Source organism: Neolamprologus brichardi, chromosome 15 (assembly GCF_056152115.1).
Source record: "Neolamprologus brichardi isolate AB-2024 chromosome 15, ASM5615211v1, whole genome shotgun sequence".
Taxonomy (NCBI): Eukaryota; Metazoa; Chordata; class Actinopteri; order Cichliformes; family Cichlidae; genus Neolamprologus; species Neolamprologus brichardi.
The window spans coordinates 30,195,242-30,219,941 of NC_142118.1; the positions used below are offsets into that span (position 1 = coordinate 30,195,242).

Here is a 24,700-nt window from a genome sequence, read left to right on the forward strand (position 1 = left end):
ATGGTTGCGGAAAAAAATTAAGGCACAGGCGGCCAGAAGGGGACAGAGGGGGAGTGCCTCCCCTGGACCCTGGTGACACACCTGTGCCCCAAGCGTGTGTGTGTGGGTGTGGTGGAGCGGGAAGAGGGAGGCAGCTGAGGATGGGGAGGGAAGAAAGGGAGGGGCAGGCCAGCTCCCCCGCTAACCTCAGTAGGCACCCCCACACTCTGGAACCCACCAGGGCAAGGGGGCCCAGGCCCATCCAGACTGGGGCCCACAGCAGTATCACCCACAGAGTCCGGGGCAGCCCAGTGCCCGACCCCACCGCAGAGAAAACTGCACCCACCCCATCATCCAATCATCTCTTAGACTACACAAGACAATAGACACCCAGTTTGAGTTCATTCTCCACCTCTCCTATATCTCTCTCCCACCTGCAGAGTGAGCTCCTGTAGAGAGGAGACCTCCTGCAAAGATGTAACAGCTTCCCCACCAGTTAGAGAGCCCTCCAGTAGGGCCGATACACGAGAGGTCCCCCGCACTGGGGCTGAGCCCCCATGCACCCACCCGCCCACAACCTCGGTGACACAACAACCAGGACCCAAGTTCCCAAGGCCCAGCCAGAGCCCCAGCCCGGGGGCGCAGCACCCCCAGACCCCCAAGCCTCCACGCCTGTCCCAGACCCACCCAGGCTACCAGGCCAGTAACCAACGTCCGCCAGCACAGACCCAGCACAGACTTAGTGGTGTTTGTAATTCAGCAACACTGGGATTAAATTTCTTTTTTTACTATGGATTTAATTTGTTGATATTCCAAAAATCTTTTCTTGTTGATCCCATATTGTATAACTAGTCTGTCAGACAAAATAAAGTCTGTTCCTTCCAATATATTTTCCAGGTATTTAATTCCTTTATAACAATAAAATAATCTTTAAGGAGCTTGGAAAGAAAAGCGACTGGACTTATTTAAAATTCTTGAAAATGTTTTTATCTCTTCTTCAGTTCTGAAACCAAATGGTGGAGAGTTCCAGGTTTCCAGGTTTAAGCCCTAGTGGGAGTTGTTCCTTAAGAGATTCCTTGATCCACAATTGATCATGTGCCTCATCACATGAGCCAAGGTGTGAGGAGGGGGGGTCATTATCAGTAGAGATTTTGGATGAAACCATTGTGAGGCCTTGCGTCACCCTATCATATGACCTATTAAGATCACCTGATACAAGATTTGAGTGGGTATTAAGTCGCCTGGGAAAGGATCTCAAAACTGCATTGCAGGTGGCAGACAGTTGGTGTCATAAGTTTAAACTCTGTTTAAAGATGGTCATTCATCTGTCTTCTTTGTCCAAAATGTAAACACTGGCAGCCTCAAAAGAGTGACCTCTATCTTTTAGATGCAGATGTACAGCTGAGTCGTGTTGAGGTGGCTCTTCTATTTTGTGCCATTCTATTTTTATAAAAGTGACTGTTTAGTTTCTCCAATGTATAGTCTGAGCACTCCTCACTTCACTGCACAGCATACACAACATTGTTTAGCTTGTATTTTGGAGTTTTGTCTTTGGGATGAACCAGTTTTTGTTTGAGAGTGTGGCTGAGTCTAAAAGTGCACTGGGATTTTATGTAGAAAATTCTCTTCAGTGTCTCTGATAAACCTGTTACATCAGGGATGACAATGTTGCTCCACTTGTCGTTCGGTTTCTCCCTAGTTGGTGTCTTACCTTCTTTCCTATTCATCTTTGCTGATTTGCTGATTCTTTGTGGATCTTCTGAAGTCCATATATACAGGGTTTAGCATCTCCTGGGTACAGATGGTGGTATGTATGGAGGTCAGTGACTTTCTTTTTGTAGTTGTTTGTGGGGTTGGTATTTTTGCACTGAGGAGTATAGTAATTTTTGTGTGATAATCAGTTGTGTTTTGAACAGCAGCTCACCTCCTCTTGTCAGCTGGTAATATGGTGATGTTTTGGTATTCTTTGTGATGGCCTTCTTTTCTTGTATTGTGAGGTTAGAAAGGAGGAACTTTTGCACTGGAGAGGGTAGCTGAAACCTTCATTCTGATTTGCTTTGCTGCAGGTTGTGTTGATTTGTTAATCCTTATCGCTGTTTTGTGGTTGTCATGAGATCCAATATGCCCAGAGGTTGTGGAGATAAAGGCAAAATTGAGTCCTTTGGTTAGTACCTCCTTTTCAGGTTCAGTGAGGTTCCTGTGTGGTAAGTTCTTCACCCACTTTTTCTAGGTGTCTTTGGTTGTGGTGTCTTGTGTCACGTGCAGCAAAATGTTGGCCATTCATCACTGAGTTGTGGTGAGTATGCAGTACTTTTCTGAGGCCTACAGGGCGATCAGCATCAACACAGACTCAGTAAATTGATCAGGAAGGTTTGCTCTGTGACAGGCTACAAACCGGCCACAAATAGGACATATTTAGGAGACAGTCACTGAACAGACTGTTATCCATCTCACCTCTACACCACTCTACACTCTACAAGTAGTAGAGCACTTTTTTGAGACTGATTTAGTCTTTTTTGAGACTGATTCAACTTTGCTGCCCCATGTACAGGTATAGGAAATCTTTCACACTACATACAGTAACTCCTCAAAATACAATGGATCTGTGTAGGAGGGAGTTATGTGCTCATGTTAAAATGAAAGAGCAGCTAATGAAGATTTTTATTAAATATTATTATTAATTTTACCAGCACACTCTAGAGCCTGTGAACCACATACTTATAGTTTTAATGACTTCTTTCATTGTGACAGCATATTGCCTTCATTAAAAATGTAAAAGAATCCACCCACCACTTTGTTCACACTCTAGATCTTTTTTAACATATGGAATAGAAAGTGAACATTTAACTGGAGATGGCACGGTACCACTTTTTTTATGTCCGATACCAATACCGATATCATAAATCTAGACATCTGTCAATACGGATATGAATCCGATATAGTGTATTTTATAATGAATAAAACTGTTTTTTAAAATATTTTACTACATTTTATAAGTTCATACTCAAGTTTTAAAAAACAAAACACTAAACCTATTCTATTATACCTTTATGCAAAATATACACTACACCCAAATTATTTCATAGTTCAGCAATACTGATCAATCTAATAAACTTAAACCTACACTATCCTCCCTATTAGTGATGGGAATTCCGGCTCTTTTTAGAAACCGGCTCACTAAAAAGAGCCAGCTCTAATCGACTCCCCGCTTCAGGTTGTTTTGTTGCTTTAATTAATTTATTATCAACAACAATATAAAATTATGCACAAAATGAATTAGTAATGTAAAAAAGACGTGGTTTTATTTATATATGTTTATATATTTTCTCACTCACTATATGTTAATAGACCTCTCTGCACTGAATAATACTCGTTATTAATCTCTGTCTCTCTTCCACAGCATGTCTTTATCCAGTTTTCCTTTTCTCATCCCAACCAGTCGCAGCAGATGGCTGCCCCTCCCTGAGCCTGGTTCTGCCGGAGGTTTCTTACTGTTAATAGGGAGTTTTTCCTTCCCTCTGTTGCCAAAGTGCTTGCTCATAGGGGGTCATATGATTGTTGGGTTTTTCTCTGTAACTATTATTGTAGGATCTACTGTACAATATAAAGCGCCCTGAGGCGACTGTTGTTGTGATTTGGCGCTATATAAGTAAAATTGAATTGAATTGAATATAAATATATATGGCTTCTGTGGACTCCAACATACACCCCCCTCCCCAAAATCCACTCTTTCTATCTCAGCACTTCAAGTGAGGAACGAGCTTTGCAAGATCAAGGTGCGGAAGGCTGCATGTCCAGATGGCATCAGCTCCAGGCTCCTGAGATGCTGCGCAGATGAACTGTGTGGCATCCTAGGTTATCTGTTCAACCTGAGCCTGTCACTAGGGAAAGCACCACAGCTGTGGAAGACCTCCTGTGTGGTACCGGTACCAAAGACCTCCCATCCCAAGGACCTCAGCAGCTACAGGCCGGTAGCCCTGACATCGCACCTGATGAAGACCCTCGAGAGGTTGGTTCTAAACCATCTGCACCCCCTGGTGAGGTCTTCATTGGATCCGCTACAGTTTGCTTACCAGCCTGGCATTGGGGTGGAGGACGCCATCATCTACCTCCTGCACCGAGCTCTGACTCACCTGGAGAAGCCTGGAAGCACTGTGAGGATCATGTTCTTTGATTTCTTCAGTGCTTTTAACACCATCCAGCCACGACTTCTGAGAGACAAGCTGGAGCTATCGGGAGTGGACCACCACATGTCCCAGTGGATACTGGACTACCTCACAGAACGCCCACAGTATGTGAGGTCACAGGGCTGTGTCTCTGATACACTGGTCTGCAGTACGGGGGCCCCACAGGGAACTGTGCTGGCACCGTTCCTCTTCACCCTCTACACTGCAGACTTCTCCATCAACTCCCCACGCTGCCACCTACAGAAGTTCTCTGACGACTCTGCCATAGTCGGCCTCATCACAGGTGAGGACGACTCAGAGTACAGACAGTGGACTCTGGACTTTGTGGACTGGTGTCAGCAGAACCACCTGCTGATCAACGCCAAGGAGTTGGTGGTGGATTTTCGGAGACGCAGACCCACCACACTGACACCGGTGAACATCCAGGAAGTGGACATTGAGATAGTGGACTCTTATAGGTACCTGGGTGTTCACCTGAATAATAAACTGGACTGGAGCCACAACACTTTGCTCTTTACAGGAAGGGCCAGAGCAGACTCTACCTGCTGAGGCGGCTGAGGTCATTTGGAGTACAGGGAGCGCTTTTAAAGACCTTCTATGACTCTGTGGTGGCATCTGTCATTTTTTACAGTGTGGTATGTTGGAGCAGCAGTTTATCGGCAGCTGAGAGGAAGAGGTTGGATAAACTCATCAGGAAGGCCAGCTCTGTTCTGGGATGCACCCTGGACCCAGTGCAGGTGGTGGGAGACAGAAGGACTCTGGCCAAAATAACATCTCTGATGGACAGAGTCTCCCACCCCATGCATGTAAATGTTGCTGAGCTCCTTCAGTGAGAGACTGCTGCATCCTCGATGCATGAAGGAGCATTTCCGCAAGTCCTTCCTCCCTGCAGCTGTCAGACTGTACAATCAGAACTGCTCCCAACAAACATAGATGTTTACATCTGCGCTGTAACTGCAATAATTTAATCAAGTGATTCGCACTACAACCTGGTTTGCCTCTTATCTGTAGTTATTTTTATTTAATTTAATAACTGTAAAGTACTCTGTTTATAGTAACCATTGTCCATATGTAAATATGTAAGAAAAATTGTGTATGTTTCTGTCCTGTGTCCTGTGTACTGTGTGTTTGTATATGTGTCTTTCTGGCTGCTGTTACAAACAAATTTCCCCTTGTGGGACAATTAAAGGATTATTCTATTCTATTCTATTCTAAATATACTTTAGTTTATTCACTCCACATAAAATGAAATAAATAAACTATAAAATACAACACCAACTATTTACATTTCAACTTGAAGTTGTTTAAAGTGAAACAACACAAAACACTGCAAACCACAACTAAATAAAATATAAATTAAAATATGCCAAACAAACAGAAGATGCATATTCTCTGTCATATAGGGTTGGGAGGATTTTGGGGGAGAGTGTTTTCCTGCATGGAATTGCATACATAGGATTCACTGCATGAATAAACCTTCTGAATCCTTTATCATCTGCAACTGAAAATAGTTGTGGATGATTACTATACCTGTCTAATGTGACGATGTTGTCTCTTGTTGTCCCTGGCTGGTCTCTCTCTCTCCCCCCACCCACCCCCCACTCCTGTGCTACTGTGAGTGTAACTACTGCCCCTCCCCCCTCTGCTCAGCGCAAGCACAACCCTAACGTGCGGAGTGAAGCGAAAAAAAAGTGCGAGATTTAGGGTGAGAGAAAGGAGGGGAAAAAAAACACCGCTTCCAAAAAGGAGCCGGCTTGCTAAGATCCATTTCGTTCGCGACCGACACATCACTACTCCCTATTCTGGTATTTTAAAGACTACTAAACCACCTAACTAATTGGGTTGCCAACTCCCAGCAAAAAAAAAAAAAGGGAACCACCCCCCACCCTCTGTCTTAATCGACGTAATCAACTTTGATTTAATGCATGTCTAAAACAAATGCACAGAAATCAATTACTTTTGTACAATAATTAAATAGATTCAACATTTTTCTTCAACAGAATTGTAGACTGCACAGATGGTACCTTCCCAAAGGAAAAAGTACTATTGCATACTAGGGTATATATTAGACTTAATAGTTACTGGATACAATAATGGACTATACATTTTACATCAGATGAAAACTTTGGTTGTAAGATTCAGATTATCATTTTCAGGAGCCTCTTCTGTGGAACCAGCTTCCAATTTGGATTCAGGAGACAGACACTATCTCTACTTTTAAGATTAGGCTTCAAACTTTCCTTTTTGCTAGAACATACAGTTAGGGCTGGATCAGGTGACCCTGAATCCTCCCTTAGTTAGGCTGCAATAGGTGTGGGCTGCTGGGGGGATTCCCATGATGCATTGAGTATTTCTTATAAATACATCAAGTACTTCAAATACATCTGACATTTCCACCAGTGTAATAAAAGGATGAACACAGGATGAAGAGGACTACTGACATTTATGGTAATAGAAAGAGTGGCGTGCAATGCTTTGTATGTGTTTGACCTCATCTCTGGAAGTAAGGTGACTATGCATTGCTTTTTGAAGCGGTCAGGTAAATCAAAGGCAACGGGTAAAATAATATAGTAGAAAAGGCCTGTCTGAGTAGCATGTGGCACTTGTTTTTGAGATTGAAAAAGGGAACAAAAGACTGACATTCTGTTCCTCACAAACAACAACAAAACAGGCATTTGTAATCTCTGCTATCACCAACAGGATGAAAAAGCATACTAGGGAAGCACGTGTTTCACCTCTTATCCAAGAAGCTTCTTCAGTTCTAAAACTAGAACTGAACTTTAGAACTGAGGCGAGAGGTGAAACGTTTTCAAGAAACTTAAAGAAGTTTCCAATCTCCTTAAAATGCCAAACACTTACCTCCGTGCTGTATCAGCCTGCAGTCCCATCAAAAACTTCTGGCAATAACTTATTTGAAAGGTACATAACAAAACCATACCAAAGCACATCGAGTGGCAGTATTTGTGACATCATTTTTGGTGAGGACTACGTTGTGACAACAGTGAGCATAATTTAAGTGTAAGTGGTCAGGTCAAACATTGCAGACTTATATAAAATAAACAGGCAAACTCTATTTTTTTATATTATTATTAGACAATTCTAGTAGAAATGAAGCCTATGCGTACGTTCAATGATGAAAAGCTTGTCTATACATTACATCACTTTCACTTTCCCATGCTGTCCTGACATCATTGCTCTAGTCCAATCGTTTTCTATCCCCCCTTCTCTGATACAATCAGCTTCCATTCTGCATGTTTTAAATTTAAGTCCTCTGCTGTCCATCTCCCTTTTAGATTTTTTAGATTTGTACAATCTGTCTCCTTCCTATTTCTGTCTCATTCTGGTCATTCAGAGCCCTATCCAAGCTTCCATTTTTATCTTCACCAGTGCTTAGAAGACCACTCTAAATTTCTCTCCACTGGGTTTCCATTCTGCTGTGATTGGGGCATCAGAGTCTTTATCACCAAAAGCTTAATTAAATTCTGAATCTCTGAATCATTTTCAATGCAATCCAAATGATCTCTCCTTATTAAATTTGGCTTTAAGACACACTTTCTAATAAATTCAACACCATACCATGGAGTGCCTATCCCACAATCAGACTGAGTGAGGATGATAGGATGAAAGGTTGATGTTCCATTGAAAGCATAAAAAAAATGAAAAGGTATATAAAACATCAGCTCATACCAGTTTTGTTTTTTCTTAACATTTTTTATTCTTCCTTGAAATAGTTTTGCAGTAAACTAAGAATGAGAAACATCTCTAATTATGATATAATAATTTAAATAACAAAGTCAAATATAAATTGACACACCTGATTGGCCGTAGAGCTGCATTGAATGGGAAAGGAAAATGTTACTGCCGAGTTTACCACACAGAGGAAGGGGCATGATTACAACAAGTTTGTGACCTTGGTCACCACTATTATAAGAACCAGCTAAGCAGATTTAGTTTGGGGTGAAAGATCCAACTGAAAACTCAAACCTGTCCCTTTAAGAACTTTACCACTTTACTGTTGTTCTGGCAGGACAAAGCATAAGCAGACTGAGTCAAATTACTCATTAAAGCTAATAAATGTAACAGTAACCCATCATCAGCTGAGGTGATAACACTAGAAAACAAAAACACTAATGAGAATCTTGTTATATTTTGTGTCTTTAATACAATCATGATGACTCTTGGTCTTCTTCTCTTAGGCTAGCCTACAGTCTGGATGACATGACAAATCCTGTTAGTGTTCTTTGTGTATTGAATGAACTTGTATAATATACTCTTTGTACATCATACAACTAACATTGTACAGTCAATGTAAAAAGAAAACACACCCTCTTTCATTTATAAGATTTTACAAATCAAAACACAAAAAAAAAATCATCTGGTCCTTAGCAGATCTTAAAATAAAGTTAAAGATAAATATAGCCTTAGATGAACAAGAAAATATACACATCACACCATGTCATTATTTATTTTTAAAGATTAAGCTAAAGTGCACAGTGTGTAAAAAATATACTATATCTATAGGAATTAAAGGAGTAATGCCATGGCTCTCCAGTCTCCCTGTGTGTCTCTGCCATTTCTCTCTTTCTCTCTCCTCTTTGGTTTTCTCTATATATGTATATACATTTGCAATGTGTTTGTGTTTGTATCTAACCACAAATGAACAGAGGTAGTGAAACCATCTCTGAGCTGGTGTTTGAGAGATCTGTGAAGGACAGTCTGCTCCTGTGTCAAGTGTGATCAAAAAACTTGGATTTCAGTATTGGGATAACCCGATTCGAGAACCTTGTAAATAAAGACTGTAGATTTTCCTTTGTTTGAAGGTTTCATCAAATATACAGTGGGGCAAAAAAGTATTTAGTCAGCCACCGATTGTGCAAGTTCCCCCACTTAAAATGATGACAGAGGTCAGTAATTTGCACCAGAGGTACACTTCAACTGTGAGAGACAGAATGTGAAAAAAAAAATCCATGAATTCACATGGTAGGATTTGTAAAGAATTTATTCGTAAATCAGGGTGGAAAATAAGTATTTGGTCAATAACAAAAATACAACTCAATACTTTGTAACATAACCTTTGTTGCCAATAACAGAGGTCAAACGTTTACTATAGGTCTTTACCAGGTTTGCACACACAGTAGCTGGTATTTTGGCCCATTCCTCCATGCAGATCTTCTCAAGAGCAGTGATGTTTTGGGGCTGTCGCCGAGCAACACGGACTTTCAACTCCCGCCACAGATTTTCTATGGGGTTGAGGTCTGGAGACTGGCTAGGCCACTCCAGGACTTTCAAATGCTTCTTACGGAGCCACTCCTTTGTTGCCCGGGCGGTGTGTTTTGGATCATTGTCATGTTGGAAGACCCAGCCTCGTTTCATCTTCAAAGTTCTCACTGATGGAAGGAGGTTTTGGCTCAAAATCTCACGATACTTGGCCCCATTCATTCTGTCCTTAACACGGATCAGTCGTCCTGTCCCCTTGGCAGAAAAACAGCCCCATAGCATGATGTTTCCACCCCCATGCTTCACAGTAGGTATGGTGTTCTTGGGATGCAACTCAGTATTCTTCTTCCTCCAAACACAACGAGTTGAGTTTATACCAAAAAGTTCTACTTTGGTTTCATCTGACCACATGACATTCTCCCAATCCTCTGCTGTATCATCCATGTGCTCTCTGGCAAACTTCAGACGGGCCTGGACATGCACTGGCTTCAGCAGCGGAACACGTCTGGCACTGCGGGATTTGATTCCCTGCCGTTGTAGTGTGTTACTGATGGTGACCTTTGTTACTTTGGTCCCAGCTCTCTGCAGGTCATTCACCAGGTCCCCCCGTGTGGTTCTGGGATCTTTGCTCACCGTTCTCATGATCATTTTGACCCCACGGGATGAGATCTTGCGTGGAGCCCCAGATCGAGGGAGATTATCAGTGGTCTTGTATGTCTTCCATTTTCTGATGATTGCTCCCACAGTTGATTTTTTCACACCAAGCTGCTTGCCTATTGTAGATTCACTCTTCCCAGTCTGGTCTACAATTCTTTTCCTGGTGTCCTTCGAAAGCTCTTTGGTCTTGGCCATGGCGGAGTTTGGAGTCTGACTGGTTGAGGCTGTGGACAGGTGTCTTTTATACAGATGATGAGGTCAAACAGGTGCCATTCATACAGGTAACGAGTGGGGGACAGAAAAGCTTCTTACAGAAGACGTTACAGGTCTGTGAGAGCCAGGGATTTTCCTTGTTTGAGGTGACCAAATACTTATTTTCCACCCTGATTTACGAATAAATTCTTTACAAATCCTACCATGTGAATTCATGGATTTTTTTTTCACATTCTGTCTCTCACAGTTGAAGTGTACCTCTGGTGCAAATTACTGACCTCTGTCATCATTTTAAGTGGGGGAACTTGCACAATCGGTGGCTGACTAAATACTTTTTTGCCCCACTGTATGTCTTTTCACCTTGCCTCTAAATAAAATTATTGAATCTGACCTTCTGGGTCCTGCATTCAAGTCCAGCCTGCACATTGGTTATGACAAGTAAGGTCAAATACATTTGATAATCGGCAAGTTTGATCACCTCTATAATTCCAGATCTTTTTGCAAGTTGGTGATTTGGGGCATTAAAGTCTATGTTAACACAATGCAAAGGAACAAAAATTGTCACTGATTTTAAAAAGGAAGTTTTTGCTGCCCATCCGTCTGGGAAGGCCATTCACAAACAATTTGAAGCCCATCATTCCAAAGTGATACAGATTACTCACAGTGAACTGACGCAATATTGTAAAGAAGAGCGGCTACAATTGCTCCACAATGATATGAAATCATACAGAAAATTCAGAAAATGAATATCCTGTGAAGCTGTGGGAGTGTGTGGGTGGGGTGTTTTCCCGCTCTCTCCGCCTTCTCCTCTCTTGCCACTCCTGCCCCCTTTGTCTCTCTCACTCTTCTCTCTCCCCAGGACACAACTGCTTGTGATTAGCCTCGTTTACCACCTGGGCCCAGTCAGCAATCACCTCTCTGAGGCTATATAAGCTGGGGATGAAGTGTGAGTGAGGTGGTTTTTCTCCCCCTGTTGTGCTACATGGTTTTTCCTAGGTTTTGAACAGGTTCCTTCGAGTAGTGAGTAGATGGGCTTGTGGGCCCCGGAAGTGTCTCCCATGGTGAGGAGTTAAGTAAGAAGTGTGAGAAGTGGGAAGTGCCTCCCTATTTGTTTGGTAGTTTTTTTCTTTTGTTGTTGCGACTGCTTCCTTTGTTTCTTTGTCATTATTGGTAAAACGACGTTGCTGGCTCTTTAAGTTAAGGTTATTTGTAATAAAACCATATTGTTTGTAATAAAATATATTATTACAGAACACCTCTGTCTGTTTTCCTTTTCATTCCATTTCTGGACCCATTTGTTACTGGTCCCCACACTTACACCACTAGACCTCTTCGTAGGGACCTAACAGAATACTCTAAGACAGCGGTCCCCAACTCCCAGGCCACCGACCAGTACCAGTCCATGAGTTATTTAGTACTGGGCCACGAGAGTTGAGGCATGGGTGTGAAATTTATGGTTTTCAGGGGTTTTATCGTTAACTTGATTAACTGGGTCTTTTCCCATGTTGTAGTTGTGTGTCTTATTTTGAAAGAAGTATTTACGCCTTACCATAGCGACCAGAGAGCATTAAGAGGCAGAAAGGAGGACATTACTCTCAATGATGTTGGCGCATTTCAGGAGGATGTTGCTAATAAAGTTACGCAATTACACAGTGAATTCACATTTATTATTATATTTACAAAATACCACAGTTTTTGTCTATTGAGTTATCACGCCCAACTAGTCGCAGCGCATGTCCACTCGTCGTCTCGTCGTCAAATGCCTTCTTGCAACTGTTGTGTTTTGGCACTGTATAAATTGTCACGAAGTACAAGGTGGACTCACGCGCTGGACTCCGGGGATGATGCACACAAGAGAATTTATTAAAGAACAATTTCCAATGAGTGTATATACACAGATGCGGGGCAGTGCTATGTACAAAAGGTGAGGGGGGCACGGCTCCGGGGAAAATCCAGGGGAACACGCTCGTCTCTCTCCACACAATCCAAACACGAATCCACTCGCACACCAGGGAAACAGACCAGGGAATCTGTACACAAAGAAACGCTTGTTAGATTCTAAACACACACTGCACGGGTATAATACTTGCTGGGAGGCTCGACTTTCACTGACGCGATTCTCACAACGATCCAGCGAAGAACAGCCGTTGCTTCCTGTCTTAAATACCATCCACACTGATGAGGCACAGGTGTTTCTTCCTCCAAGGGTGTGGGCCAAGGGCGTGAACCCATAATAAGTTCAGCCCTGGCGAGAGAGAGAGAGAGGACTAGAGAGAAAGAGGGAGAGACAGCTGATCAGCGACCAGCTGAACCTCCAGGCCGTACTGTTAACAGGCAAGTGCAAATTTGTCTAGGAACCTTTTCTCCGGTGGCATACGGCACTTCATGGCACTCCTGCTTGCATATCTCTAGTAGTGCGGCAGCCATCGATAGAGCCAGCCCTGCAAACCTGTGGATGGACGTTGCAGTGGACAGTGCACAGTCAGAAATAGGGGTACGGAAGGGGTACATTACTGTGCCCCAAGGTACAAAAATGACATTAATACAGTCTAAGGACAAATATTGGACCTCGGGGTAACTATCTGTACCTTTTTTAGCGTCTGAAAGGTACATACATGTTCCTTAATTGTGAAAAGTACTTATTTGTACCCATTCTTTCAAAAGATAAAGTACAGGTTGATTAAGCTCTTTTTGATTAGAGGTTTTTTTTTAAATTCTTTTTGACAGTAATTTATTTGCAACTGTATTGATTTAAGCATATATTTTAGTGTTTTTATTTTATTTTTTATTATTTTCATTGCTGTTGTTGTTTTTGTATTCCCTGAACCCCCTTATTTTTAAGCTGCTTTAAGAACAATGAATTTATTTGAAAGAAAAAAAAGTAAAAATGCATTTAAACATTTTTTTAAGAGAGTGTTTTTTTTAAAGTATAACTATTTGGATGAATTGCAAAAAAGCACCCTTATGGAGTGCGAGTTGAGCCCATCCTCACAACATCAAACAAAAAGTAGAAGAAGAAACTCAACGAATAGCTGGTGGATTCTAGAACTTTCTGTAAATGCAGCAGGTGCCATTTTGTTTTATCAACGGACAGAGATGGATTACGAACTTGCAAGTCCTGGTGTGCTCTGTTCACTTTCAACCGAGGAACTCTTAACAAAAATACAAGAGTGGGGCTTAGATGTCACCGAAGCGCAGCGGAACGGCGCGAAATTTGATTCCCTGGTAGCTGAATGCAGTTTACCGTTAGTGTATTAATGGTTTAATAAAATCACGTTTTTACATCTATTCCAAGGCCATCAACACACATGGGCGGCTGAATATAACGTTTAAAGGAAATATCTTGACGCTGCACTTGTTTAAAATATAACAAGGGTGTCTCAGCTGGGGTTTGATAGTCGCGTTTTAAGCAATGTGGGAACTTTTTCAGCATGTAATCTGAGCTTGTAATACGGTCCTGCGGGTGTTATCGCTATAAGTAATCGGTCTGAAAGAACAGACGGCAGAAACTGTCGAAAATCTGGAGAAAGGAGTCCCCTTAGTAGTGAATATTAACAAATTACAGCATTCTAGTCTTTTTTTTTTTCTTCCAAACTTGAAAGGGCACAAAAGCATGCTCAGACTCTGCTCTCCTGTGTCCAGTAGTCCCAAACAAACATCTAAATTTAAAAATGAAAACTTTGCATATGGAGAGGATTCACTCTTAAAATTTGGTTTATTTTATTTAATTTACTGAATTTTTTAATGAATATTTCTTTGAACTGAAAGAAGTTGTACAAAAGGTTTTAATGTGTGTGATATACGGTTTTTACCCATGTAAAAATGTGGTGATAAATATCCTTACATGGAATTTAGAGTTTGTACTACCATTTATCTTGCAGACAATGAGGTTGATGGTGACACAGTTGACTGCGGTCTTACTGAGACTATGGTTGCCTACCTTTTCCAAGGATCCTTCAAAAAGCAGGTTAAATTCAACCAATTTGTGTCAAGAATGAAGGAATCTTCAGTGACGCTGACTCTACAGAATGTCTCTCCAGAAGACTGGCAACCATCTACTTCGTCAACTTCAATAAGGTATTTTCTTATTTATAATGAAGTTAGTATGTCTGAAGCATACATGTTGGCCGTTATGCACTTTTAGGATTTAGTTAATATGATCATTGTTTCTACCATATGTATTGTTACTGTAGTGTTTTATACTTCAATTCATGCAATAAAAACAAACACTTAACTGTTTTCACAGCAATGAAAATACTTTGAGACTGCCAGCCTCTTTTGAAATTCCAAGATTTCCCAAAAATCTGCAACTAAAACTGGACAACAAAGAACCGTGCCATAAAAATCCAAGGGACAGACACACAATAATCAGAGTTCTATATGAAGCTGTGGCACAGTATACTATGTAAGTTAATCAGGGTAATGTTAGCTTGTTGCTTTAGAAAAAGCTGAATCTGTCATATTGAAAATAAACACTACATTACTAAGAAACAATAACTGACACTTGATAAAGTTTTTTTGTCAGCAGTTGCTCTAACACTTATGTTTCTTTTGATATTACAGGTATCCCACAAATTCTGAATATGTGCAAGCTGTGAAGACGCTGGTAATGAAGTATCCTTTCCTCAAGGATCGTGAGGGAAATGGTTATGTAAGTTAAATTTAAAATTTGCATAAGGTTCCTTCAAGATTACAAAGTAAAAGTGAAGCTTTTTTCGATCTTGTTTTGTTAGTAAGACAATCTGTAGCCTCTCAGTAGGTTTGTATGAAGTATGTTTACTGATTCTTTGTTGGGTGTATTTTGTGTAGATTGTTTTTACAGTAACTTATGTTTCTGTTCAACAAGCACACATGGCATATGTCTTTGAGACGTAAATTCAAATCAGAGCGGGCACCACTAGTCGACAGTGAGGCAGTGAGGCGTTGTAAGGAGAAGTTTGGTTCTACGAGGAGAGGGCAGCCTAATAAATGTCAACGAACAAGTCAGAGAAATGTTTGTCAGGTTGGTGTGAGGGACATCTTGAGCTATAAAATGTTCTTGCATCTGTTATTACATCTAAAACTAAGGATTAGGGATGCAACTGTGCCCCTTTTTTCAAACCGAAACAATACCAATACTTGGATTAGAGCACTTGCTAATACAAAGTACCATGGCTAATACTTCTACCTCACAAAAAATTATTAATTGGAAGGCGCTAAAAGAGGGTGAACTAGATTTCAGAGTTTCCATATTTTAAATATTGGTTCATGGTATCGGTTAACTTTAACCGATACGAGTTCTTTGTGATGCACAGATCGTGTCAGCTCTAATTGTATATTTAGTCTTATGTTGGGTTTCTAATCTGTTTTGACTTTCTCTTCTCACTCTTGCTTTCTTTCAAGGGACCATGCGTCCAAGCAGAGGATTTATTATCCATAGATGCCCACTTAAAGGTCTTACAGTGCCAATATCAGAAGATGCAACCAGATACCATGGTGGTTCATAACCGTATGCAGCAAACGTTTGCTTGGCGGCAAAAAGAAATTGCAGATGGTATGCCTGTGGAGGATGTGTTGAAGAAGTACCCCTTCTTAGGGATGCCTACTGGTGTAAGTCAGAAAGCTGAATTGAACTTGGAAATAGCTGTCACATTTAACATGTTTATAGTAGTAAATTTTATTTGCCCTTGACCTTGCTTTCTTCATCTGTCCCTCTTTCCTTTTTTTGTATGTTCATGTAACGTCTTACAGTATTGTTGTTAAATTCTATAAAAAAATAATTATGCAGCACCATACATAATTAATATCAACTTTAGATTATTTCATTTTCATACACTGTTATTTTGTACTGAAAATGAATTTTTTACTTGTAGTTGTGCAACGAACTCGGGTGGATCCAACCAACAACGGGTAATGTAAGCCAGCGATTTCGTGAAGGGCTCTCATGTGTTGCAGCAAAGGTGATTGACCTTACACGAGGGAAAACCCCACTCTACCAGCTCTACCTTGATGCAAGAGAGGAGGCTCTCACTGATGACCTACCAGGTATTTGCTTTTTTTTTTTTTTTAACTTCAAGGCTTCCATTTTATATAATTTTTATAGGTAACTCGAAATGCCAGATAAAATGCATGGGTGATCTTGTGTTGTTTTTTTTTTTGTTTTGTTTTTTTTGGCAGATCTTGACACAAGGGCTGCACTTTTATTCCTGCCATACGTCTTCAAGGAGAAACTGGATCTCTTTGTCATACTTGGAGAGGTGTGTGTATTAAAATATTTAGTCTGTATAAAAGGAAAACAAATGTATCTTTTGTTAAGAGACTAAGATATTGCTTTCCTCTACCTTCTCTTTTGACTTCAAAGGTTCATCCTAAAACCCCCTATTCCAACTGTTCAGCTACTTCATGAAGACTGGAAACCAGTGTTCTCCAGAAGCGCTCCAAACATTGTGAAGTTGGATGGCAGTGAAGTGTGCAGAAGCTCGTGTATTTTTGAAGGAATCATCTCTTCTTTCTGCTTGTATTTTGTCTTCAACCTTGCTTACCCAAAACATCTGAAGAACACCCTGATTTTTCTCCAAAAGTACATTGTGAAAATAGATGAGGGTGAGGACCGGCCTCTGCCAATCACAGTCACCAGACAAATAAATCTTCTGTATTGACCACCATGCCTCAGCCATATCAGTGCTCCAAATGTGGCAGAAGAACCTTTAGTTTGACAAAGCTTATTCAGCACATAGGACTTATTCATTCCCATGATGCCAATTTTGATATAACTTGTGGACTCAGTGACTGCTGTTCTTCCTTCAAAAAATATGAATCTTTCAGACGACATGTGTATAGGAAACACAGAGAACAGGTGTTGTGTCCCCATAAAGACTTAGATGAAAATGAGCAGGAGGTAGTCAGTCCACACCCAAATGAATTTGCAAATGACATAACTGAAAATATTGAAACCCCTCCATCCTGGGATGAATTTTTGATCAATTTCAGAGACAATCTTTTCAAGTTCATTCTTAAGTGCAGAGAGAAAAATTCTTTACCAGTCTCTGTTCAGGAAGAAATTGTGGAAGACGTAAATTTTCTGATGTGTTTTTTCAAGGAGAACTACGATGCTTTTATAGCATATCATTTAGAGAAAATGGGTCTTGACGTGTCTTTGTGTCCGGAGCTTAAAAATGTCCTGCATTCAAATGAATTTTTTGAGAAGGCTTCAACAGCTATTCGATCTCCTTATTTGGTCAAAGAACATTGCAAATCAAAGCTCAACATGACAGAGCCTGTTCATTGCAAATTAAGAGACTCTGTGGGTCATACAGTTGGCTCGTATTCATATGTGCCTGTTGATAAGGTGCTAAAAAATTATCTTTCTCATGAAGACGTACAAGATCACATTTTTTCAAGTGGCAATTCGGAAACTGATGAATTTCTAACAGATTACTCTGATGGAGAAATCTTCAGACATCATCAATTCTTCAAGGATAACCCAAATGCACTGCGACTCCATTTTTATGAGGATGAATTTGAAGTACTTAATCCCCTAGGATCTAAACGATCCAAACACAAACTTAGTGCATTTTATTACACTGTAGGCAATTTGGACAAAAGGTACACTTCTCAGCAGAGACACATTCATCTAGCGTTATTGGTACGCTATTTATTCGTTAAGCAGTGTGGTTGGCATGTTATCCTTAAACCTTTGCTTGATGATTTGGAAAAACTTTCCACTGATGGCTTTACTTTTACCATTGATAAAACTGAACACACTATTCATGCTGCTCTTGCAACTTTATCTTGTGATAATTTATCACCTCACATGATTGGTGGTTTTTCTATGTCATTTAACACTGGTAGAATTTGTCGGTATTGCATGGCTTCTTATGAAGATATGAAACAATCCTTTGAGGAAGAAAGCTTTGTTTTAAGAACATCAGAGGTTCACCAGTATCATCTTGCACAAATCCAAGAATTTCCGGATGATAAAACAATATATGGTGTAAATAGTTCATGTCCTTTTGACAGACTGAGTTATTTCAGTGTTACGCAAGCTTTACCACCTGATGTAATGCATGATCTGTTGGAAGGTGTAGTTCCTCTAGTTATGAAACTAGTGATTTGTAAAGCCCGCACTGAGAAGCATATTACAATTAGAGAGATCAATGAAGAATTGCAAAAAATGCCCATTGGTCAGAATGACAAAACAAACAAACCAGTACAGTTATCAGAGAGACTTCAGAGTGTTGGTATTGTTGGATCAGCAGCTCAAAAGTGGTGCCTGTTCAGATTGCTGCCATTTCTGATGGCAGACCGTGTGCCACCACTGATTGAAATGTTCGGCCCTCTACGTTTGTTATGGTGTATGAGATTTGAAAGTAAGCACCAGTATTTCAAAACGTTGTCCCGCAATTGTAGAAATTTTATGAACATTGCTACAACTTTGAGCAACAGACATCAGTTCAGACAGTGCTGGGAGTTTTCTAACAAAAGTTTACTTGGTGAATTTGAAAATGTTTTTGGAAAAAGTGTGACTACACCATTTTTGTCATTACCACTGGAACTGCAACAAGCACTGACAGTCTATTGTGGCTTTTCTGAAGTTGATAGTGCTAAGAAAGCTTTCCAGCGTGTGTCAGAAGTAATTGTGAACAGTGTCAAATACTGTGTAAGAGATGTGTTTGTCATTGATGTACTGCATTCAGAGAAGATTCCTCTGTTCTGGCAAATTAAGTACATATTTAATATTGACACAATGTGGGTCTTTTGTGGAAAAATTCTCATTCCTCTGTTATATGACAACCATTTTCATTCATACAGTGTTAGAGTTGATAGTGAATGGACGTTGCTAAAACCTGGACAGGAAATTGATGTTGCAGCTTATGACACATACTCTGTTGATAACAGTTTGTATGTAACAGTTAAGCAATGTATTTAAGAAGGTAATAAATGTGACAAGTATTTTTGACTTTGTATCTTCAATTTTTCAAATCTTGAGAGGAAAAATATAGGAAATCTGTGTGTAGATACTGAACCTTTAGAAAGACATTTTTGTACTCCTTTTAAGGGTTCTTTTTTGTACTTTATACTAAGGGTACAACTTTGCCCTTTAAAGTACAGGTTTGACGTGTAAAAGGTACAAATTACAAGGGTACAAATCAGTACCCACAGTTTAGGGTACCAGAACGGTACCTTAGAGGGTACCACCCCAGTGACAAGCCATTGTACCCCTATATGTACATTTCTGTACTTTAATTTCTGAGTGTGTGGGAGGATGCATCCTTAAGCTCTCTTTGCAGACCACCCTGTGTGATTCTCCACTCGCCGACTAGACGAGACAAACCGCAGGTCACAGTTGCAGCACCCCATCCATGTCTGATCTATCTTCAGCAGATCCAGCAACACTGCCAGGGACTTCCTGGCATGTATTGGAGTTGTGAAAGAAATGGTCCGGGAACAGGACACTCAGGTTAATCTTGTGTGAACATATGTACGTAGCTGCAAATATTGTAGTCTTAAAATGCTGCTTATGCATTGCATATTTGTTTTTTGTTTGTTTGTTTTTTGTTGTTTTTCCTGATATGTACTCTGTTTTTGAGTGAATGTCCATTTGCAATTATGACTTGGCATCATGTCAATACCTGTTGATTAAATGGATTCAGTGACTATTACTATTTGATTCCATTTATTGCGAAAATAAGACTTGTAACGTCCAACACAAAGGGCACAATGTAACAAAATAATTTAAAGGAAAGTGTCTGCAATGCAGGAAATAGAAGGTGTCTGGTGCCTGGAAAATCATCTCAACACACAAATGTCACAAAACTGTCAAAGGAAATTAGAGGGGCGCAGCAGTCATTTTGGGATCAGACGTTCCAGGATTGTAAAAAGTCGGTCCATTCGCTCCTTGCTCTCCTGCGCCCTTCTCTCCTCAGCCTCCCTTTGTTGCTGCATGTCCTCCCTGATGAGGTTGAGCAGCTCGTCATCCCGATCCCATTTCCTCTTCCTTGCTGTTGTCGGTGGCTTACTGTCTCCCTCATCAGTGTCAGATTCTGCTATGTTCTGGTCACCCACTGCTGAACTTGGCACTGGAGTGTCCTCAGGGAGAGTGGACAGTAGGCCTGATGGACATCCTCTGTCCTATTACCTCGTCCATGAGGGCAAACCAGGGCCAAGTGGCAGCAGTGGGCTTCCCACTTACACCCTCTCCTAAACCTGGATACTTGCAGTCCTAAAGGCAGGGGAAATAAAAACATGACAGTTAACACATGATAACACCACAACAATTCTTAGTAGGTGTACATTTACTAACTTGTGTCCTCATGACTTATCTACTTGAGAACAACATACTTTGTATTTTGTCTTGAGGTTATCCCACTTTTTCCTTGCCTGCAAGGGGGTGACTGTCCCCTGCAAGCCCATCTTCTCCAGTATAGTCCTGATCACACCCGAAAAATAAGAGCAGACAGAAACGTTGGCAACTATGTTGATCCCCACATCCGAACGTTTGCACAGCACCACACCAGAGTGATACCGAATGGACATCACAGGTTCTGTGCAGCATGAGGGTTAATGAAACTACACTCATATATGGGTGTGAATTGATTTGTTCTTGTACCTCCATGCCACAGTGGCAGAATTCTTCACCCCAGTGAAGAGGTGGTCGTTTTTGCCTCGCAATCTGATGAGGAGAGTTGTTTGCTCTTTGCTCCCTGCAACGTATCACAAAACGATTAATTAGCAAGATATAACGTAGCTGTATGTGAGTGGCAATGCATGACAAACTGCTGGGGCCACCATACTAGTTCACGTGCAATCTATCACGGGGATTCTATGGATTATAAGCTAAACACAGGCATATGCCCAGAGACTACCAACAGAACCGCTACGGGGGTTTAACTTTTGTAACACCAGATTTTCAAGTACTTACATTTGAATGCAGATTCCTCTCCCAGTGTCACGCCCGGTTTGCCCACCATAGTTCCAAATCCTTCGACTGGTTCGGAATTTATGCGGCAGGTGGCCCGCAATGAATCCTGAGATATAGTAGGACATGAAGGAGATAAAAGATAAAACTTTATTAATCCCTCGGGTGGGTTCCTCTGGGAAGTTCGGTTTCCAAAAGCACAGCACCGACAGAAGTTACAGAGCTTAAGCAGAATATTATACACACACACACACACACACACACACACACACACATATAAATACAGAGACATATATAAATAAAATATACGAAGGGGATAAATAGAATAAATAGGAATAAAAATAAAAATACAAGTGAATTGCACATTTAAAGTATTGAGGTCTATTGCACCGTTGACTATTAACAAAAGTATTGCACAAAAGGTATTGCACAGTGAAGTGAAGAAGCACTACAGCTTAGTTGTTCCCCCCTCCTTTGTCCTCCTGTTTCCCCTCCCTCTCCCCTCCAGAGAGGAGTTAAACAGTTTGATGGCGTGTGGGACAAAGGAGTTTTTAAGTCTGTTGGTTCTTGTCTTTGGGAGAAGCAACCTGTCACTGAACAGACTCTTCTGGTTGTTTATGGCCGTGTGCAGAGGATGCCCAGCATTGTCCATAATGTCAAGCAGTTTTTTTAGTGTCCTTTTCTCTGCCACTGACACCAGAGTGTCCAGCTTCATGCCAACCACAGAGCTAGCCTTCCTGATCAGTTTCTCCAGCCTGGATGAGTCCTTCTTTGCTGTGCTGCTCCCCCAGCACACCACAGCATAGAAAAGTACTCCAGCAACCACTGACTGGTAAAACATTCTCAGGAACTTCCTGCAAATGTTAAAAGACCTCAGCCTCCTGAGGAAGTACAGTCGGCTTTGGGCTTTTTTTATACAGGTGCTCTGTGTTGCATGACCAGTCCAGTTTGTTGTCCACCCACAGCCCGAGGTACTTGTACTTGTTGACCACCTCCACCTCCTCCCCCTCTATCTGAACCGGCAGTGGACCTGCTCTGGACCTCCCGAAGTCCACAACCAGTTCCTTAGTCTTTGAGGTGTTGAGTTGCAGGAGGTTTGTGTGACTCCATGCGACAAAGTTCCTCACCAGACTTCTGTACTCCTCTTCCTGATCATCCCAGATACGCCCCATGATGGCGGTGTCATCTGCAAACTTCTGAATGTGGCATAATTCAGAGTTGTAGCAGAAGTCAGAGGTGTACAGGGTGAAGAGAAGAGGGGACAGCACAGTTCCCTGTGGTGCTCCTGTGCTGCTGACCAAGTGTCAGACGTGATGTCCTTCAGCCTGACGTACTGTGGTCTGTCAGTGAGGTAGTCGGAGATCCAAGCGACCAGGCAGGAGTCCACCTGCATCCTGTTCAGTTTTTCCTGGAGCAGACAGGACTGGATGGTATTAAAGGCACTGGAAAAGTCAAGAAACAGGTGTGAGTGGGCTCTATGCAGGAGGTACAGGATGGCATCCTCCACTCCAACATCCGCCTTGTATGCGAACTGTAGTGGGTCCTGGGCATGTTGTACCTGTGGTCAGAGGAGGTTGAGGAAGAGCTGCTCTAGAGTCTTCATAAGATGTGACATCAGTGCCACCGGTCGGAAGTCATTCAGCTCATTGGGCCGGTTCCTTTTGGGGACCGGGACGATGCAGGATGTCTTCCATAGGGCGGGCACTCTCCCCAGTCGCAGACTGAGATTGAAGGCTCGTTGTAGCGGCTCCCCAAGTTCAGCAGCACACGCCTTTAGCATCCTAGGACACGCCTTGTCTGGGCCTGCTGCCTTTCTGGGGCGAAGCTTCCTCAGTTGTCTCCTGACCTGATCCACTGTGACACTGGGAGATGTTTGGGAGGAGGGGGGGGAAGAGGGGGGTGTCATAGTGTCAAGAAGGGGGGAAGCGAGGGAGGTAGGAGAGTGGGGAGAGGGCTCTGTAGTAAAGGTGAGGGTGAGGGTGGGGGGGTTGTGGGCTGGTCAAACCTGTTGAAGAAGTTGTTGAGTTCGTTTGCCTTCTCCACAGTCCCCCCCACTGTGCTTTTCTTGGTGTTGTGGCCTGTGATGGTTTTCACACCATTCCAGACCTCCCTCATATTGTTCCTCTCCAACTTCTGCTCCACCTTCCTCCTGTAGGTGTCCTTTGCTTCCCTCAGGCAGCGTTTCACCTCCTGCTGTGCTGCTTTCATCTCCTCCTTCACTTTACTCCTGAAAGCCTTCTTCTTCATGTTGAGGACAGCTTTGACTTCCTGTGTTACCCACGGTTTGTTATTAGGATAACACCGTACCGTCTTAGCAGGGGCGACCATGTCCACACAAAAGTTGAGGTAGTCTGTCAGACAATGTGTCGCCCCCTCTATGTCCTCACCATGTGGGCTCAGAAGCACATCCCAGTCTGTGGTGTCATAGCAGTCTCTCAGAGCATCCTCCTTTTCTGGGGTCCATCTCCTGATGGAGTGCGTTGTGACAGGCTGCCTTTGGACGAGGGGTGTGTATTGTGGCTGTAGGTAAACCAGGTTGTGATCTGACTTCCCTAGTGGGGGGAGGGGGGTGGCTCTGTATGCATCTCTCACATTGGCATACAGTAGGTCAATTGTCCTGTTGCTTCTTGTGGGACAATTCACAAACTGGTGAAAAGCAGCCAGAGTAGAATCCAGTGTGGCATGATTGAAGTCTCCAGATATAATAATGAAAGCCTCGGGGTTTTGTGTCTGAAGTCTTGCTGTGACTGTGTGTATTTTCTCACAGGCAGCTGCTGCGTCGGCCCTGGGAGGAATGTAAACACACACACAGATCACATGACTGAACTCCCGAGGTAGATAATATGGCTGCAAGCTAACAGCTAGCAGCTAGCAGCTCCAGGTCCGAAACATACCAAAACTTTAACGGAGACGTGTCCAGGGTTACAGTATCTGTTGTTAATGTAGACAATGAGTCCCCCACCTCTGCTTTTTCCGCTGGCCTGCGTGTCCCTATCAGCTCTCATGGATGTGAAACCGCATAGGTCTACGTTAGCCTGTGGCGTTAGCTCGGTTTGCCACGTCTCCGAGAAGATGAACAAGCTGCACTCACAGTATAGTCTGTGGTTGTTCAGAGCACACAGTTTATCCATTTTATTTTGTAGCGAGTTCACGTTGCCCATTATCACTGTCGGGATTGATGGTTTGAATCGCCTCCGGTGATCCGTTCTCCTCACTCCAGCCTTGCAGCCTCTGTAGCTCCTCTTTATCTCAGCCGGGATGTTGTGTCGCATGCCGGTCTGTCCCTTTGTTCTTAGTGCCAGCAGCTCCGCTCTCGAATATGTGAAGGAGCTGGTTCCAGAAGTTTTAAGAAGTGCATTATCCATCTTGTATTGCTATATCTAAGAGGTATAGGTAGAGTAACTAGAGGAAGGTGAAATAAAGTTTGAAAGCCTAGTCTAAAAAAAGTTAAGAAAAGGTGCGGTGTTGCAGAGCTACTTGGAAAGGCTGCCGTCACTCCAGCGCCATCTTGGCGAAGGATACATCGGACCCATCCTTAGAATTCAGGGCA

The 24,700-nt window shown here is 42.1% G+C and overlaps 1 protein-coding gene, 1 long non-coding RNA gene and 1 pseudogene across 2 annotated transcripts; all 3 read left to right on the forward strand.

The window, feature by feature from the left end:
* The first annotated feature begins 536 nt into the window (after window positions 1-536).
* On the forward strand, window positions 537-11,688 carry LOC148098564 (uncharacterized; annotated as a pseudogene).
* Window positions 11,689-14,278: 2,590 nt separating this feature from the next.
* Window positions 14,279-15,293, forward strand: LOC148098565 (uncharacterized). The gene is made up of 3 exons (XR_015720694.1): window positions 14,279-14,330; window positions 14,500-14,658; window positions 14,817-15,293. It is a non-coding gene; the product is annotated as an uncharacterized LOC148098565 (long non-coding RNA).
* A 388-nt stretch (window positions 15,294-15,681) lies between these two features.
* On the forward strand, window positions 15,682-16,675 carry LOC148098566 (sterile alpha motif domain-containing protein 3-like). The gene is made up of 4 exons (XM_087852151.1): window positions 15,682-15,842; window positions 16,106-16,277; window positions 16,410-16,489; window positions 16,594-16,675. Exons 1-4 carry the CDS (start codon window positions 15,711-15,713, stop codon window positions 16,636-16,638), a joined length of 429 nt encoding a protein of 142 aa, XP_087708277.1. The 5' UTR covers window positions 15,682-15,710; the 3' UTR covers window positions 16,639-16,675.
* The last annotated feature ends 8,025 nt before the right edge of the window (window positions 16,676-24,700 follow it).

What these genes read in the sequence shown, in the direction of transcription:
- LOC148098566 (XM_087852151.1), top strand. Translation starts at nt 15,711, where the DNA reads ATGCAACCAGATACCATGGTGGTTCATAACCGTATGCAGCAAACGTTT. An exon ending in TCTCACTGATGACCTACCAG is followed by an intron (nt 16,278 to 16,409) that starts GTATTTGCTTTT and finishes TTTTTTTGGCAG; the next exon opens with ATCTTGACACAAGGGCTGCA. An exon ending in TCTTTGTCATACTTGGAGAG is followed by an intron (nt 16,490 to 16,593) that starts GTGTGTGTATTA and finishes TTGACTTCAAAG; the next exon opens with GTTCATCCTAAAACCCCCTA.